Here is a 13,742-nt window from a genome sequence, read left to right on the forward strand (position 1 = left end):
ACAAGATGAAGGTGATCCAGTCACCCTGAGAAAGGATAATGCTATAAACTGTAAAAATAGATGAACAGACAATTTCCATACAGAGTCATAAATACTAAGACAGGTATACAAGATGGCACAAGGAACACTCAGAAGGGACAGCTGGCTTTGTGTCAATACTGCCAGCTTTTTGGTGGAGGTGCTATGGAAGTAGCTACCTGAAGGACAGGAAAAAGTACAAGAGTCAGAGGGGAGAAGCACGTACAAAGTCCAGAGGTGAGGAAAAAAATCTGTGGGATCCTACATAGTCTGGCTGGTTAGATGCACAGCTAAGCAGCAGAATAAGGTAGTAAAGAGATAAGACCAACTACTTTGGAAGGACCCAAATTGATGCAAGTGTTTGGAGCTTTTCCTGAGGGCAAGAGATAAACTAGTGACAAAGTCAGTGACACATAAATTATAAAGTCACCCATCAAGTGACAGCTATGCAAACATAACTCCTTGAGTCTGGGTGTTCTTGCTTAACCACTACCAGACACTTGAGACATTGATGAACTTCATGCTTTCTGAGAATGGTGTCAGGGTGCAGATGGACAGTTCCACAGCAATGGCAGTAGTAGAGAAAGGATACAGCCAGAAATAAATAGAAATATATAGACCTTTTGAGATTTCTTTTAAACTATAGAACATGATGAATAAATGAGGAATAAGAATATTTTTCAATGTGACTGCTCATGCTTTCACATTTTTCATTAGCTATATATAAGAAAAAAATTAGCATAGTATCTGTTATCCAAACAATGGAAAGAGATGCCATTTATTGTTTACAGTGTATTTCAGAAATCAATATCTAAATTTAATTCATACATTTTGGCAACATACCTTCTCTTAGTTCTCTAGTTATACTCCTGTCCAACTCTTGTTGCATTTGAAATAAGTTAAATATTATTTATCTTTAAGTTAAGCAAGAGATAGTATCGTAGGAATGTTATACAGCTTACTAAATGTGATGTTTAAATAATACTTTTAGAGACTAGACCTAACTTGACGGTTACTTAAGTAGAAAAATAATCACATAAATAAAAAAATGCATTCCTACTTATTCCGCTTATAAATAACAGAGAACATATATATAGAACGTTAATCTGATAAATGGAGGAGGAAATGGCAACCCACTCCAGTGTTCTTGCCTGGAGAATCCCAGGGACGGCAGGGCCTGGTGGGCTGCCATCTATGGGGTCACACAAAGTCGGACACGACTGAAGCGACTTAGCAGCAGCAGCAGCAATCTGATAAAAAGTACAATAAATATCAGTCTATAGAGTACATATAATTTCAAAGAATTAGAAAATGACCCATGATCCTAGGAATGACCCACAAGATTACTATCTTCTCCCCCTAACAGCTCCTGCCCTACATACGTACTTCTGAGACCTTTATTTTGATTTCTAGGTTAGGATCCTGTTCAAATGGAGGAAGTAGTTTGAGTTGAATGTTATTAAGGAGAACACACCTGCAATTTTCTTTAAACTTTTCCATTTAACAAAAACACAGAAAGATGAGAAAATTATACACAAGAAAACAATGTGCCAGCAAGTTTTTATTCTAAAGATGTTTAGTGAGAAGGATTAACACATAACTGTTAGTTTCCAAACTATGTCCCATAGAAGGGGAAGGTCCCACAGGGGTCACTTCAGGGTTGAGGAACTGAGAAGTCACAAATGCAGGACCTCTGGCCACCCCTTTGGCTAAAAGGCTTTATACTTATCTCTTTTTTATATAATATGGTTCCACACAAAAAAAATTTTTTTAAGAAACTTTGTTTTCTTTGAAAAAAAAAAAAACAAAACAAAATTTTTTAAGGTATGAGAGTCATGATTTAGGCAAAGTTCATAATTCTACAAAAGAAGTAAGAAAGCCAATGACTTTCTTACTGAGTCCAGAGTCCTATGCCAGCTACTTCCTCAGATTAAGAAAAAAACATAGATTTTTAACTATAACGCAGAGAAAATGAATATGTAAAACCTTCTTGCATAGTTCAATAATGCTTGTGGCATGACATGACATAGTAGCTTTCTAACTAAATCATGTTTTAAAGACAAGAACAAGAATAAACTATTGTCAAACTCCTATATGTAGCAGTCATTTGATATAGTTAATTTATAAACCATACATTAAAAAAAAAAAAAAAAACATGACAGGGAACTTGAAGGAGAAAAGTTTCAAGGTGAGGATTTATACTCTTACCTTCCTTATGAGAGGTGAGGAGATTTACCTAACTGATGTGATTGCTTGGTTCCAAATCTCTACTTTGAAAAGATGTATGTGCCCACAGCACCATGGACTTGGGTGTGCAGTAGGCAGCCTGTGTCTGGGATGGGGGTCAAGCATTTGCTTCTTCTTCTTAGCCCTGCACGAGGAAGTGTCTGACTTGGGATGAAGTGTTTGGAGGCCCGCTGTGACTGCACAGCTAAAGCACGTCCTCCAGTTTCATAGCTCTCAAGTACTAAGACCCAGTGTAGATGCAGTGCTGTGAAAGAAACCTTGATTGCCCCCCTACTATGGTAAGAAGCCAAAGGAGAAAACAGGTTGAGACTGCATTTAACAAGGGCTACTTTTCCATGCATCACAAACATCAGGAAAACACCATTAAAACTATAAACCTGTGTGCACTGACTGAAATGGGTATTTTAATCACACTGATTGAACAGTGAAAACTGGTTGCAATTTAAAGACTCCCCATCATTGCTATCTTAGATACCATTCATCCAGGTGATGTCAAGATAGAGATAAAGTGAGCTTCATTTATAATGTTTAAAAGTTTGAATTAACTACAAATCTAGAAATATTCTACAAATGCTCAGCAAGATTTTTTTTTAATTTTAAATAAAAGTGCTATAGGTAAAATAGCAATTAAAGAAAATGACAAAAATGTCATTTTTGTAAGAAATGACAAAATTTATGTAAGAAAATGACAAAAAATGTTAAGCTAAAACTAGAAATTAATGTTTTGGTTTAGTATTGTAAGTTTATTTAATTCATAAAAAGGATTTATCTAGGATTCCTTTAAACAAAAAGTATCCATATGTGGTTAGTGTTTAGATGCTAGTGATTCACTTATGCTTAGAGGCAGAAAAACTTCATTGGGTACAGCAGAGCTTGGAAATGATTATGAACCATTGCCAACTGAAATCAATTAGAAAGGAAGTGAAACATCTGAAAGAATACTTTTGGATACTCGGCAATAAGATTTCATTTCTAAAGTATAATTTAAATGCAGCTTTTCAAGGAATTTAATAATTTAGTATGTATCTATTATTAAAATCAAGAACTCTGGGACAAAAAAAATCATAAAATTTCAGTCTCCTTTATTAGCACAGCTAATTGTGACTTTTACTTAATGTGCATTAAGTCAAATAAACAACTCAGAAGTTCACCAAATTAAAAACAAGGATCATTCATATCAGAATTCTGAAACCCAGTGGAGAAAATATAATAGAACTAACTTTGGTCAAGTAATTCTCCATGCTGTTATTCGGAGGGTGTGGAATTGAGGTAGGAAAACCTACATTTGCTCTTGGAGTAAGATTTCCATTGAGCACTAAAGGATTATTGAAATTTCCAACACAAGGGGGCTCCAGGACTGGCCTCGTGCTTAGAGTGCCAAGTAAAGATTTGTTCTGATCTTTCTCCACCTCAAGTTTGGTGCTGATCACTGCCAGCCTCTCATGAGTCCTGGGGAAGATGGAAAACACCAACATAATGATTTGCATTTTTAAAGTTGCCATATAGTAAATGGAATTCCCAATAAACTGTTTGAACACTGAAAACACAGAGCAGACCTCCTGTAAACAATGATAGTTGTAACCTTATTCTAAAGAAGTACACATGTGTCTAGGGCTCTTCAAGTAACAAGACACAGTTGGGAGAGGAGAGAAAGGGCATCAGAGAGAAAGGGAGGTGGCCTCCCAGTCACATCTGCTGCCCTCTGGGACACACCTGCCTCCAGGAAACAGTTCAGGGATTAAGAAACACCCCATCCCACAAAGCTACTTTCAAGCATTTGCTTTCACCACTTGTATACACGTTTCACTCACGACTTCTGAGAAATTAAGCTTTTGGCTCTAAGGAATCATCTAGATTCACAATCTAGAGGGGAGGACAAGAAAGTCAATGAGTGATTGAAAAGAGCTAAAACAGCCCCAGGAATAATTACAAGTATCCCCTGCTTTTTCACAGTTCACTTTATGTTACTTCACTTCTAGGAAAGGCCTACGTCAGCATCTCTTTTTGATAATTTAAAAAAAAAATTTTTTTTTTGAAGAGACTTTTTTATTTCATATAAAAAGGTTCAGTGTACGTTTTACAGTAAGAGGCATCACGCTCCCCAAGCAGGGAGACTGGCCTGACTGAGCTCCTTCCCTGGGAGCCACACCCCACATCTCAGTGTCAAGTCACCACAACCCTGAACCCTATATGGGAGCACCTGTGCTTCACTTGTACATATTCATTTTAGGCTTCAAGTAGCAGAATGTGCCCTCGGGTACCTGCTTCTTTGCTGTACACTGTTTTAGCTTATGAAAGGCTTCCTAGGAATGCTCTGCTTTCAGACAGTGGGAAAACTTGGACTAGGCACTGGGGGTGCCATCTGCCCTTTACATCCTCCACACCCCCCACCCTCAGTCAGGTCACCATTCTATTTCTAGACACTCTATGAAGTATCCTGTCTTTCACTCCTGTGTTAATTGCCCCCAGTTTCACAAGCATGCCTTTATGCAGTGTGCTGCTGCTGCTAAGTCACTTCAGTCATTTCCGACTCTGTGTGGTAAAACCCAAAAGGACCCAGTATTAACAGTTTGTCTTAGGGCGCCCTCTAGCAGTGACCATCTAGTTAGCTTTCACTTCCTACTAATCTTATGAACTGCGCTCTATAAAAATTAGGCTTTAGAAACAAATTAACGAACTAAATTTACTTTCTGTGATTCTGTGTTTTGACTTACTTGTCTAGTTTACCTTCCAATGACTTTCTAACTTCTAGTTCTACTAGGTAGAGTTGCTGATATTTTTCCAACTCTGCTGTATGAGAATCTTCTTGCAAAGTTTTCACCTTGGAGAGTTCAGATTCCAAGTCTTTAATTCTGAGATCCATTTGACTTCTTATGGAAGCATTATTCTCTTGTAACTGCTCTAAGTTCTCCCGAGAGCTGCTTGTTTCTAAGGCAAATTTAAAAAGATAACATTTTAAAAATAATCATTAACCTGGAAAATTATATTTTCTCCCTTTAGTTTTGAGTCAGTGATTCAGAAAGCAATTTTAAAGGTTAAAAAAAAAGAGCAGAAGTTTAAAATAATTATTGTCAATGTGAAGTGAATTAAACGTGAATTATAAAATTAAAGTGGAATTATGGCCATAGTGGTGCTTATATAATCTGATAATTCAAAGAACAAGAGGATCAACTTAAAATTTTAAAAATTGAACAAGACAACTTAAAAATAATTCAAGAGGATGGTACCAGTTCTAAACCACAATATTTTCTTTTCCTCCTAGTAGTCTTATTTTATTCCAATTGGTCTTATAAATGAAAGGATTCTCTAGTGAGAATCATTCTGATAGGTCAATTTGGTGATAACTGTGATGGAAACGGAAATATTTAATGGGAGAAATAAGTGTCCCCTTCCTTACAGAAAACTGCCAAGCCAACTGCTCTAAGGGAAGTAGAGGAAACACATAAGCTGTATAGATCCAAAACGTAATTTACAATGAGGTGAATTCAAGCACATGACAGATGAACAAATTAACCTGCAAACATAGGTTGACTGACTTTAATTTCTCTACAAGATCCTGTCTTGCCCTTTCTTCAATCTCCTGTTTATAGTGCTCTACTTGACTGTGTTCTATAATATTCATTTCTATATAACTTCTGAGGTTCACTATTTCTTGCTCCAACTTATTTTTATTCTTCTCTAGTTTTTCACATTTCTTTTGCATTCCTTTCATAGATAATAACTCCTTTCAAAGAACTTGATTTTTTGCATCCAGATGAAGACATTTTAAAGATGCAGTTTCCAGCTCTGCTGTAAGATTATCAATCTGCAAGAATAAAACAATACTGTTTGGTAATGAGGCAAGTGGACTGAACACAGCCTAACTCAAACCAGGACCAAATAGATACAATGGTATCTGTATTGTAGAATGTAGGACCAGGGATTACTCAGAGAATCAAGAAAGAAGTTCAAACCATCAAGAGTCACAAAATATATTCTTCACTGTCATAATCTTTGTCACACAACATTTGCCCTTGATATTACACTCTTTTCTATTTATTCTCCATAAAATGACTACAAGTCACCTCTTAGTACAATGTCTCTTACTCCTTCCCCCCATCTTAATGCCCCATGTTTTAAAGAATTTTGAGGGATATGGTATTGTTATCTAGGATTGAGTTAATAAATGATTCCCAAAAGAAGATTGTGAAAATAAGACTCTCATTAATAAATCTTATAAATATGGATTCTAATCCCATAAGTCTTTTTCTGAACTATGAATACTTTTGCTAATTTGAACTGCATTCCAAAGGAAAATAATTCAAAAGGTTAAAGAAATCTCATCTCCTAATAGCTTAGTGAGATGATCCATACATTTTTCTGAACAACAACAACAAAAAATGCCTCATTTTTGTAACCATTTGTTACTTTTCACAGAACAGAACATACCAAACAAAACAACAAACAAAATTTGTATGAATTTCAGTGACACTGAGTTGCAAAGAACTTTCCTTTAGACAGAATGATTACTCGGTAGGTCGAGGTGAGTGGAGGTGGTGGTATTGAAACTGTCTACACGTTCTTTGACACTTTTCTCTGAAATTCCCTCCCCTTAAATATGTGCTGGCCTCAGTAACTGATTTCAACTGGACAGAGTCTGAGGAAACTGACTTTTGCTCTGTGGGAAAGCCTACCCTTAGCATCAGTCACTATGCTGCGAAGAAGCCCAGACCACATATTGAGCACCTTGTCAGTGCCCTCACTGACCGACCTCAAATAATGTCCCATCCAAAAGCCAGCTCCAACTGCAAGACATGTGCATGAACTCATCTTCAGATGACTCTGGTCCCCACCTTCACGACATCCCAGCTGATGCCGATTGGAAAAGAAACGTGCTGGCCTCACTCACTGAGCCTTGCCCCAACACAACTTTTTGAACAAAGTAAATACTGTTTTGAGGCACTAGGCTTTGACGTGGTTTATTATACAATTTTCTGGCAGTAAATACCTGGCACAGATACTGATATTAAAAATGCCATTAAAAATAACTAAAAGATGTGAGAATGCCTTTCAACATGGAGGTAAGTGAGATATGAATGGATGCAGAGAAAGAAATGAAAACCCAAAGGGCTTCATGACACTGTAAACTGAATCCTGATGGCCCTTAAAGAGGCTGCTGGTGACAGCTTCTAGGCAAGAGAAGAAAATGACACTGAAACACAGAGGAAAGGAGACTCTTGCTACAAACCAACTGAAAGTAACATCAATGAGAGGGATAAGCTATCAAAAAAAAAAGGGGGGGGGACTATTAAATATAAAGGATCCAGGCTCAATTATATTTGGGTTCAATATCTGTTATCTCTTTTACAGCATCTCCACATGTCCAGTGGTCACATGATGCTAAAAGAGAGAAACAGCTTCTGGGCTCAGATCAAATCTAGGGTGCTGTCAGGAAAACACGGTTTCAAGGTGAAGCCTATAGACTGTAAAACCCTTCATTAAGACCCTAGAAAGACTTAAGGTAGTGCCTCAAATATCTTTAAAGATCTTAAGGGCATAAGAATTTTAAAGGCATCATCCTACAAAGCTTCACAAGAAGCCCAAGGTGCAGAGCTTCTCTCAAAAAATATTTTGAGATATTTTTTGAGATATTTGAGGATACCAAATATTTTGGTATCCTCTCCAATGACGTGAACCCCAATCCAATTCACAGGACACTAAAAACTTTAAAGAGAAACTTTGCAGCAAAAACAAAAACAAAAACAAAAAACAGTGCTTGGCCTAATAGAGACCAAGACATACAAATGAGAATAGGCCTTTGGGATTTTCTTAGAAGTTCAACAAAGAGGAAGCTGGCTTAAGAAAAATGACTCAGCTACAAACAGAGGTCATTTCCTATGAAAAGGACAGCACACAGAGCTCAGAGGGTAAAGCAAAAATGAAGCACTCTTATGGGCAGGACAAAGTCCTCATCAAAGGGCTGGCAGCACCAAACTGGACCTCAGAGCTGCTATAGAATACGGTGCCTCCTGTTTCCCATTTCTGATTGGGAAAGCCTAGTCATTCAGCAGGATGGTGGGGGTGTGGGTGGCAGATAACTTGTCCCTTTAGTTCTCAAGTCTTAGTACTGAGAAGGTTGTGCTCACAGGGTCACACTCTAGAAATCACACTCAGAAACTTCATCTGCATGTGCCACCTGTACCTGATGAAGACCATAAGACCTGTAGTGAGCCTGGGCCTGACACTGTTAACAACTGACACTTGTGAGGGAACAGGTAGGGAAAAGGGTATTTTTCATTGGAAGGAATATAAAAAATTGTGGCCAGTGAGTAACTGTGCTAGTTTTTAAATGTACCCATTAGTTTTAAAAACTTTATTCTGTAAAAAATGGTAGAATATAGGCCAAGTATAAGTGACTTGCTCCTATTGAACAGAAGATGATGAAAATGATGCTGTGTGAACTGCAAAGCGAGGTTAGACAAGACAGCAGAGCTTCTGCCTGGCTCTCAACCTGGGAACCAGGCTCCATGTTGCGAGTAAGCCCAGGCTGCAAAGAGAGCCTAGGTTCAGGGTAGGTGTTTAACTTCTCTGCCTTCACCAAAGTCAAGCCAACCACAGACACCAACTATCAGATATGGGAATGAACACACCTTCACCCGATTCCAGCCCCCAGCCCTCGAGCTGCCCCACCTGAAGCTGAGGGGACGAGAAGCCAGCCATCCTGGCCACCTTTTCCTAAGTGTAGATTTTGAACGAAACCAATGTTGTTTATTGAAGCCACTGAACTTAAAGCTGATTAGGAAAAAACAGAAAAATAGATTTTTGAAAAAGAGAAAATAAACATAACTTAAATGCAGGTAGAAACCGGTCTCCTATAAACTGGAATATGATAAAAGGTGAGATTTTTAATCACAATGTTGATGAGAAGAAGCATATAACTAGAAGGAAGACTTAAGAACTATTCAGGAAGAAGTTTTTTCAGGGTTCCCTTCAATTACAAATTCTTACAAATAGGCAGGTGTGACTCCTTAGAATTTCTGCTCAAGTTTGAAAGCAATGAAGACTAGTAAGCAATGAGACATATGATTTGAACTGTAAGAAATAACTAGAAATAGTTTAATTACCAAAGTCAGACTTTTGACCTCATCTCAATTTACTAAAATTCTAAAAGAGATGAGTAGCTTTGAGTAGTTACTAATCTAGAACTCAATCTGCATTGTCCTCTCCTCAGAGAGAGGAGAACACCACGAGATGCCACTTCATACTTGCTAGGATGGCTATACTCACAGAGACAGGTAATGACTAGTGTTGACAGGAATGTATAGAAATGGGAACATTTTACATACTTTGGATAAAAATATAAAATGATGCAGCCATGCTGGAAAACAGTATGGCAGGTCTTCAAAAGGTTAAACAGAGTTGCTGTGTAATACACCAATTCTGTTCAAAACTGTATTCCCAAAAGAAATGAAAAAATATGTTCACACCAAAACTGAAACATAAATGTTCACAGCAACATTACTGACATTGGCCAAAAAGTAGAAACAACCCCAAAGGTCCATAAGATGATGAATGGATAAATAAAATGTGGTATGTCCATACAATAAAATATTATTGAGCAATAAAAGCAAGGAAATACTGATACATGTTAGATGTACCTTGAAAATATTATGCTAAATGAAAGAAGGCAGTCACAAAAGATACCATATGGTGTGATTCCACTGACATGAAATGTCCAGAAAAGGGACATGTACACAGTTAGGGAGTGGAGTCATGGTTCCTTCAGGCTGGGAAGATCAGCAAAAAAAAAAAAAAAAAAACTGGCACAGGGTGATTTCTTTGGAGGGTGATGAAAATGTTCTAATGTGGTAATGCCTGTATAATTCTTTAAACACAATAAAGTTACTGAAGTGTACAGTTTAAACGAATGAACTGCATGGTATGTTCATTAGATTTCAACAAACCTGTCACCAAAAACAACAGATGCTTTGGGGTCATTAATGCTTTGCTGCTCAGCTTCAGATCACCAGCCAGGGTTCAAGACAGAGAGAGTCAAGAGTGTGTCCTTTTATCTCAAAATGATATAGGGAAAAGCTGTCTTTTTTACTGGTGTCCAACCTAAAAAAATGAATAGACAAATCTGTGTTTCACTGCCCAAAGCATGGAATGATTTTTATTTCCCCAAATTAAGTGATTTTGGGGTTCTAAACTGATTAAAAATTACCTTATGTATTAGCATATTAATTTGAATATCCATTTCAGTTTGCCTGGTTTTTAAATCTCCGTGAAAATTAAGCTCTCCATGTTCATATTCATTTAACTTCCTTCTTGTCATTTTTAAGAGTTTCTTAAATCTGTAGAAATGTATAGAATGAGTAAGTTATTTAAAAGCAGATATTTAATAATTAAACAGATATATGTTCTATCAGATAAAACAAACCAATCTATAAATTATAATCCTTTCTCATTGTTCAAACTTAATATTCCTTGAAAGCATAATAACTAAATTCTAATCTTAGATTATGAAGAAAAATTTTTATCACATTTAAATATATTGTGTGTGATATATGTAATATATGAGTTCGTATAAATAAGTTAACATCAATTTTTAGCATGCTAGTGTGAAATATCAATTTATTATTAAATATTATTATAAACCAGAGATCAGTATTCAAAATAAAATTGAAGAGATATTATATATGAATGTTTTCTGAAAAGACACAAGACACATTTGTTCCTACTGACCACAACCTCTACAAAAAGAAAAGGAAGTAGATACAAAAAACCAACAAGATTCTTACTCAAAATTGAAAAAAAAAAAATGGAGCCTGAGTTAAGCAGGAAATAACCCAGGCTGAGAGTTTTAGAAGAAAGGAAATCAGAAGAGAGAGAGGGGTTACCAGTCTCTTCAAGACTGTTTTAAGAGATGTAGAAATCTTGCCTAGCACATTGTTAACAAAATGCAAAGCAATGTAGAGAAAATTAAAAGAGAAAAATATTAATGAGAATCAGAGAAGAATCCTTTGTATAATCATCCCTTGGCATCCACAGAGGACTGGTTCAAAAATCCCCCAACACTCCGTGGATACAAAATCCATGGATGCTCAAGTTTCCCTAAGGACATCTTCCCTATATTTTCAGTCATCCCTAGATCACTTACATTATCTAATACAATGTAAACGCTTTGTAAATAGTTATAAATACAGTGTAAACACTATGGAAATAGTTGCCAGCTTGAGACCAATCCAAGTTTTGCTTTTTGGAACTTTCTCAATTTTTTTTTTCCCTGAATACTTTTGATCTTGGGTTGGCTGCATCTTTAGATGATGAGGCTTAACTGCACTCAGCAAAAAAAAAAAAAGAAGAAGAAGAAGAAGCAGTTTTTTTTATCTTACTGATCAAAACATGGTCACTAATTTTATTATTCTTTAAGTTACACATATATTTTTGTATGTACATTTTACAACTAAAATTTTGGGGCAAAAAGAAAATATAAGCCAAATTAAGATACTTTTTAATGTTGTTCAACAATAACACAGGTAGGATTTTAGATAATAAATTACTTGAATGATGAAGGGAAGGAACATAATTAAAAGAAGGTAGGATTACCAAAAAGAACAAAGATACTTTGCAGAAGTAAAATTTCAGCATAAATGATGAAGAAGAGAGTGACATTACTATATGCAGAGGCATGGTTGTTACTGTTTTAGAAATCATTACAGATAAGTATAGCACTGCTGCACTCAAAAACATTTCAGATTGTGCTGACTTTCCACAGTAAACTTTGAAATAGGATAATGTGTTTAATTATGAAAATGCACATAAAAATGAATTTGTGTCTAAGGTTTTAAATAAAATAAAATTATATTTTATTAGTAGTTGAGATTATCATAAATATTAAAATCTTACCCAGTAATCTCTTTTTCTAACTCATTGTTTTTCTTCTTTTCTTGGTCCAAGCTATTTTCCAGAGATTATTTTAATTCAATGTATTTCTTTAATTGTTCCTTTTCATCCTCAGACTTAGAAAAAAAAATTTAAGAAAATTATTTTTAAACACCTAGAGAGACTTATATACTTTCTTAAAAATATTATTTCTCATGAGTTCACAAGTTAATATGAATTTATAGTAAACACAGTTTTTAAACCTGATTGATGCCAATAACAGATTTCAAAATTGATGACTTTTCCTAAACCAACTTAAAATGATTTTTCATTTCATCATTTTTGTGGAATTTAAATTGCCAGCATTTATTTGTTAAAAATAGAGACTTTTACACAGAAAATATTAAATGTTAATGAAAGTTTTTTTAAACACTGCCTATATTTACATTTTACTTTCTAAAGATGCTCTAAAATCATTTTCATCAATGGTTCAAGATATTCCAGGTTTTGTTAAGTCACACCATACTAAAATAATCTTTGAAAAATTCCCATGCAACCCCCAACTCTTAAAAAAAGAAAAAATCCAACAAATGAAAAATACAGTCGTTCAGAAAAATGGTTCTATACAGACATAGTGTTCATTCTTAATGAAGAGAACAAACCACAATATTTAAAATGATTCATTCTCAGAAATCTCACAGAGAGATCTGGATTACAAAGGAAACTCAAAATTCTCAATCAAATAATTACTCAAATTTCTGGACTCAAATAGATGTTTGTGTACCAATGTTCAAAGCAGCATTATTAACGATAGTCAGAAGGTGGAATTTCATTGACAGATGAATGAATAAACAAAATGTGGTATATATAAAATACTGCTTTTGGACTGTCACAATTTTTAAAATCTTACTATAAAAATCATTAAATTTATGAATTCAGTTGATTTCTTCTATAGAGGAATCAAAGCACTAGTAGCATGCAGTATCAATAAAAATACAACAAGCTAACCAATGAGACTTTTCATATTGTCCAAAATATTCTTATATATTACTAGCAAAAAAATTTAAATCCTTTCTCAGTATGACAGAAATTAAGAGGTTGACTTACCAATCTTGTACTTAACAGGTTTTTCTGAAGCTGGTCAATTTTATCCACTTGCTTTTTGACTGTAGTTTGTAACTTGACATTTTCAATTTCAAGCCTAAAATGCAGATTTTAAAATAATTATTCTCGGGGGGGGAGGAGCCAAGATGGCGGAGGAGTAGGACGGGGAGAACACTTTCTCCCCCACAAATTCATCAAAAGTGCATTTAAACGTCGAGTAAATTCCACAAAACAACTTCTGAATGCCGGCAGAGGACATCAGGCACCCAGAAAAGCAACCCAACTCTTCGAAAGGAGGTAGGAAAAAATATTAAAGACAAAAAAAAGAGACAAAAGAGGGAGGGACGGAGTTCCGTCCCGGGAAGGGAGTCTTAAAAAGAGAGAAGTTTCCAAACACCAGGAAACCTTCTCACTGCCGAATCTGTGCCGAGCTTTGGTAGCACAGAGGGCAACATAACAGGGAGAAAAAATACATAAACAATTAAAACTTGCAGATTGCGAGCCCTACG

The 13,742-nt window shown here is 35.7% G+C and overlaps 1 protein-coding gene across 7 annotated transcripts in view; it reads right to left on the minus strand.

Moving 5' to 3' along the window:
* The window catches only part of LOC139180739 (ankyrin repeat domain-containing protein 26-like), a 31,411-nt gene extending 18,061 nt beyond the window's left edge, over positions 1 to 13,350 (minus strand). For 3 of the 7 annotated variants that reach the window (XR_011564998.1, XR_011564996.1, XR_011564993.1), the window contains exons 1-5: positions 13,237 to 13,350; positions 12,154 to 12,266; positions 10,469 to 10,598; positions 10,209 to 10,362; positions 4,980 to 5,193 (exon numbers count right to left, since the gene is read on the minus strand). Coding sequence is in view for 1 of the 7 variants with exons in the window: in XM_070783161.1 (XP_070639262.1) it covers positions 862 to 907 (46 nt within the window). In the remaining 6 variants the exon portion in view is untranslated. Of the gene's footprint in view, positions 1 to 861; positions 929 to 4,979; positions 5,194 to 10,208; positions 10,363 to 10,468; positions 10,599 to 12,153; positions 12,267 to 13,236 lie in introns of those variants that run through there. The other 4 variants (XR_011564997.1, XR_011564994.1, XR_011564995.1 and 1 more) reach the window with 3 other exon arrangements.
* Between the last annotated feature and the right edge of the window lie 392 nt (positions 13,351 to 13,742).

This window comes from Bos indicus, chromosome 29 (genome assembly GCF_029378745.1).
Source record: "Bos indicus isolate NIAB-ARS_2022 breed Sahiwal x Tharparkar chromosome 29, NIAB-ARS_B.indTharparkar_mat_pri_1.0, whole genome shotgun sequence".
Classification (NCBI taxonomy): Eukaryota; Metazoa; Chordata; class Mammalia; order Artiodactyla; family Bovidae; genus Bos; species Bos indicus.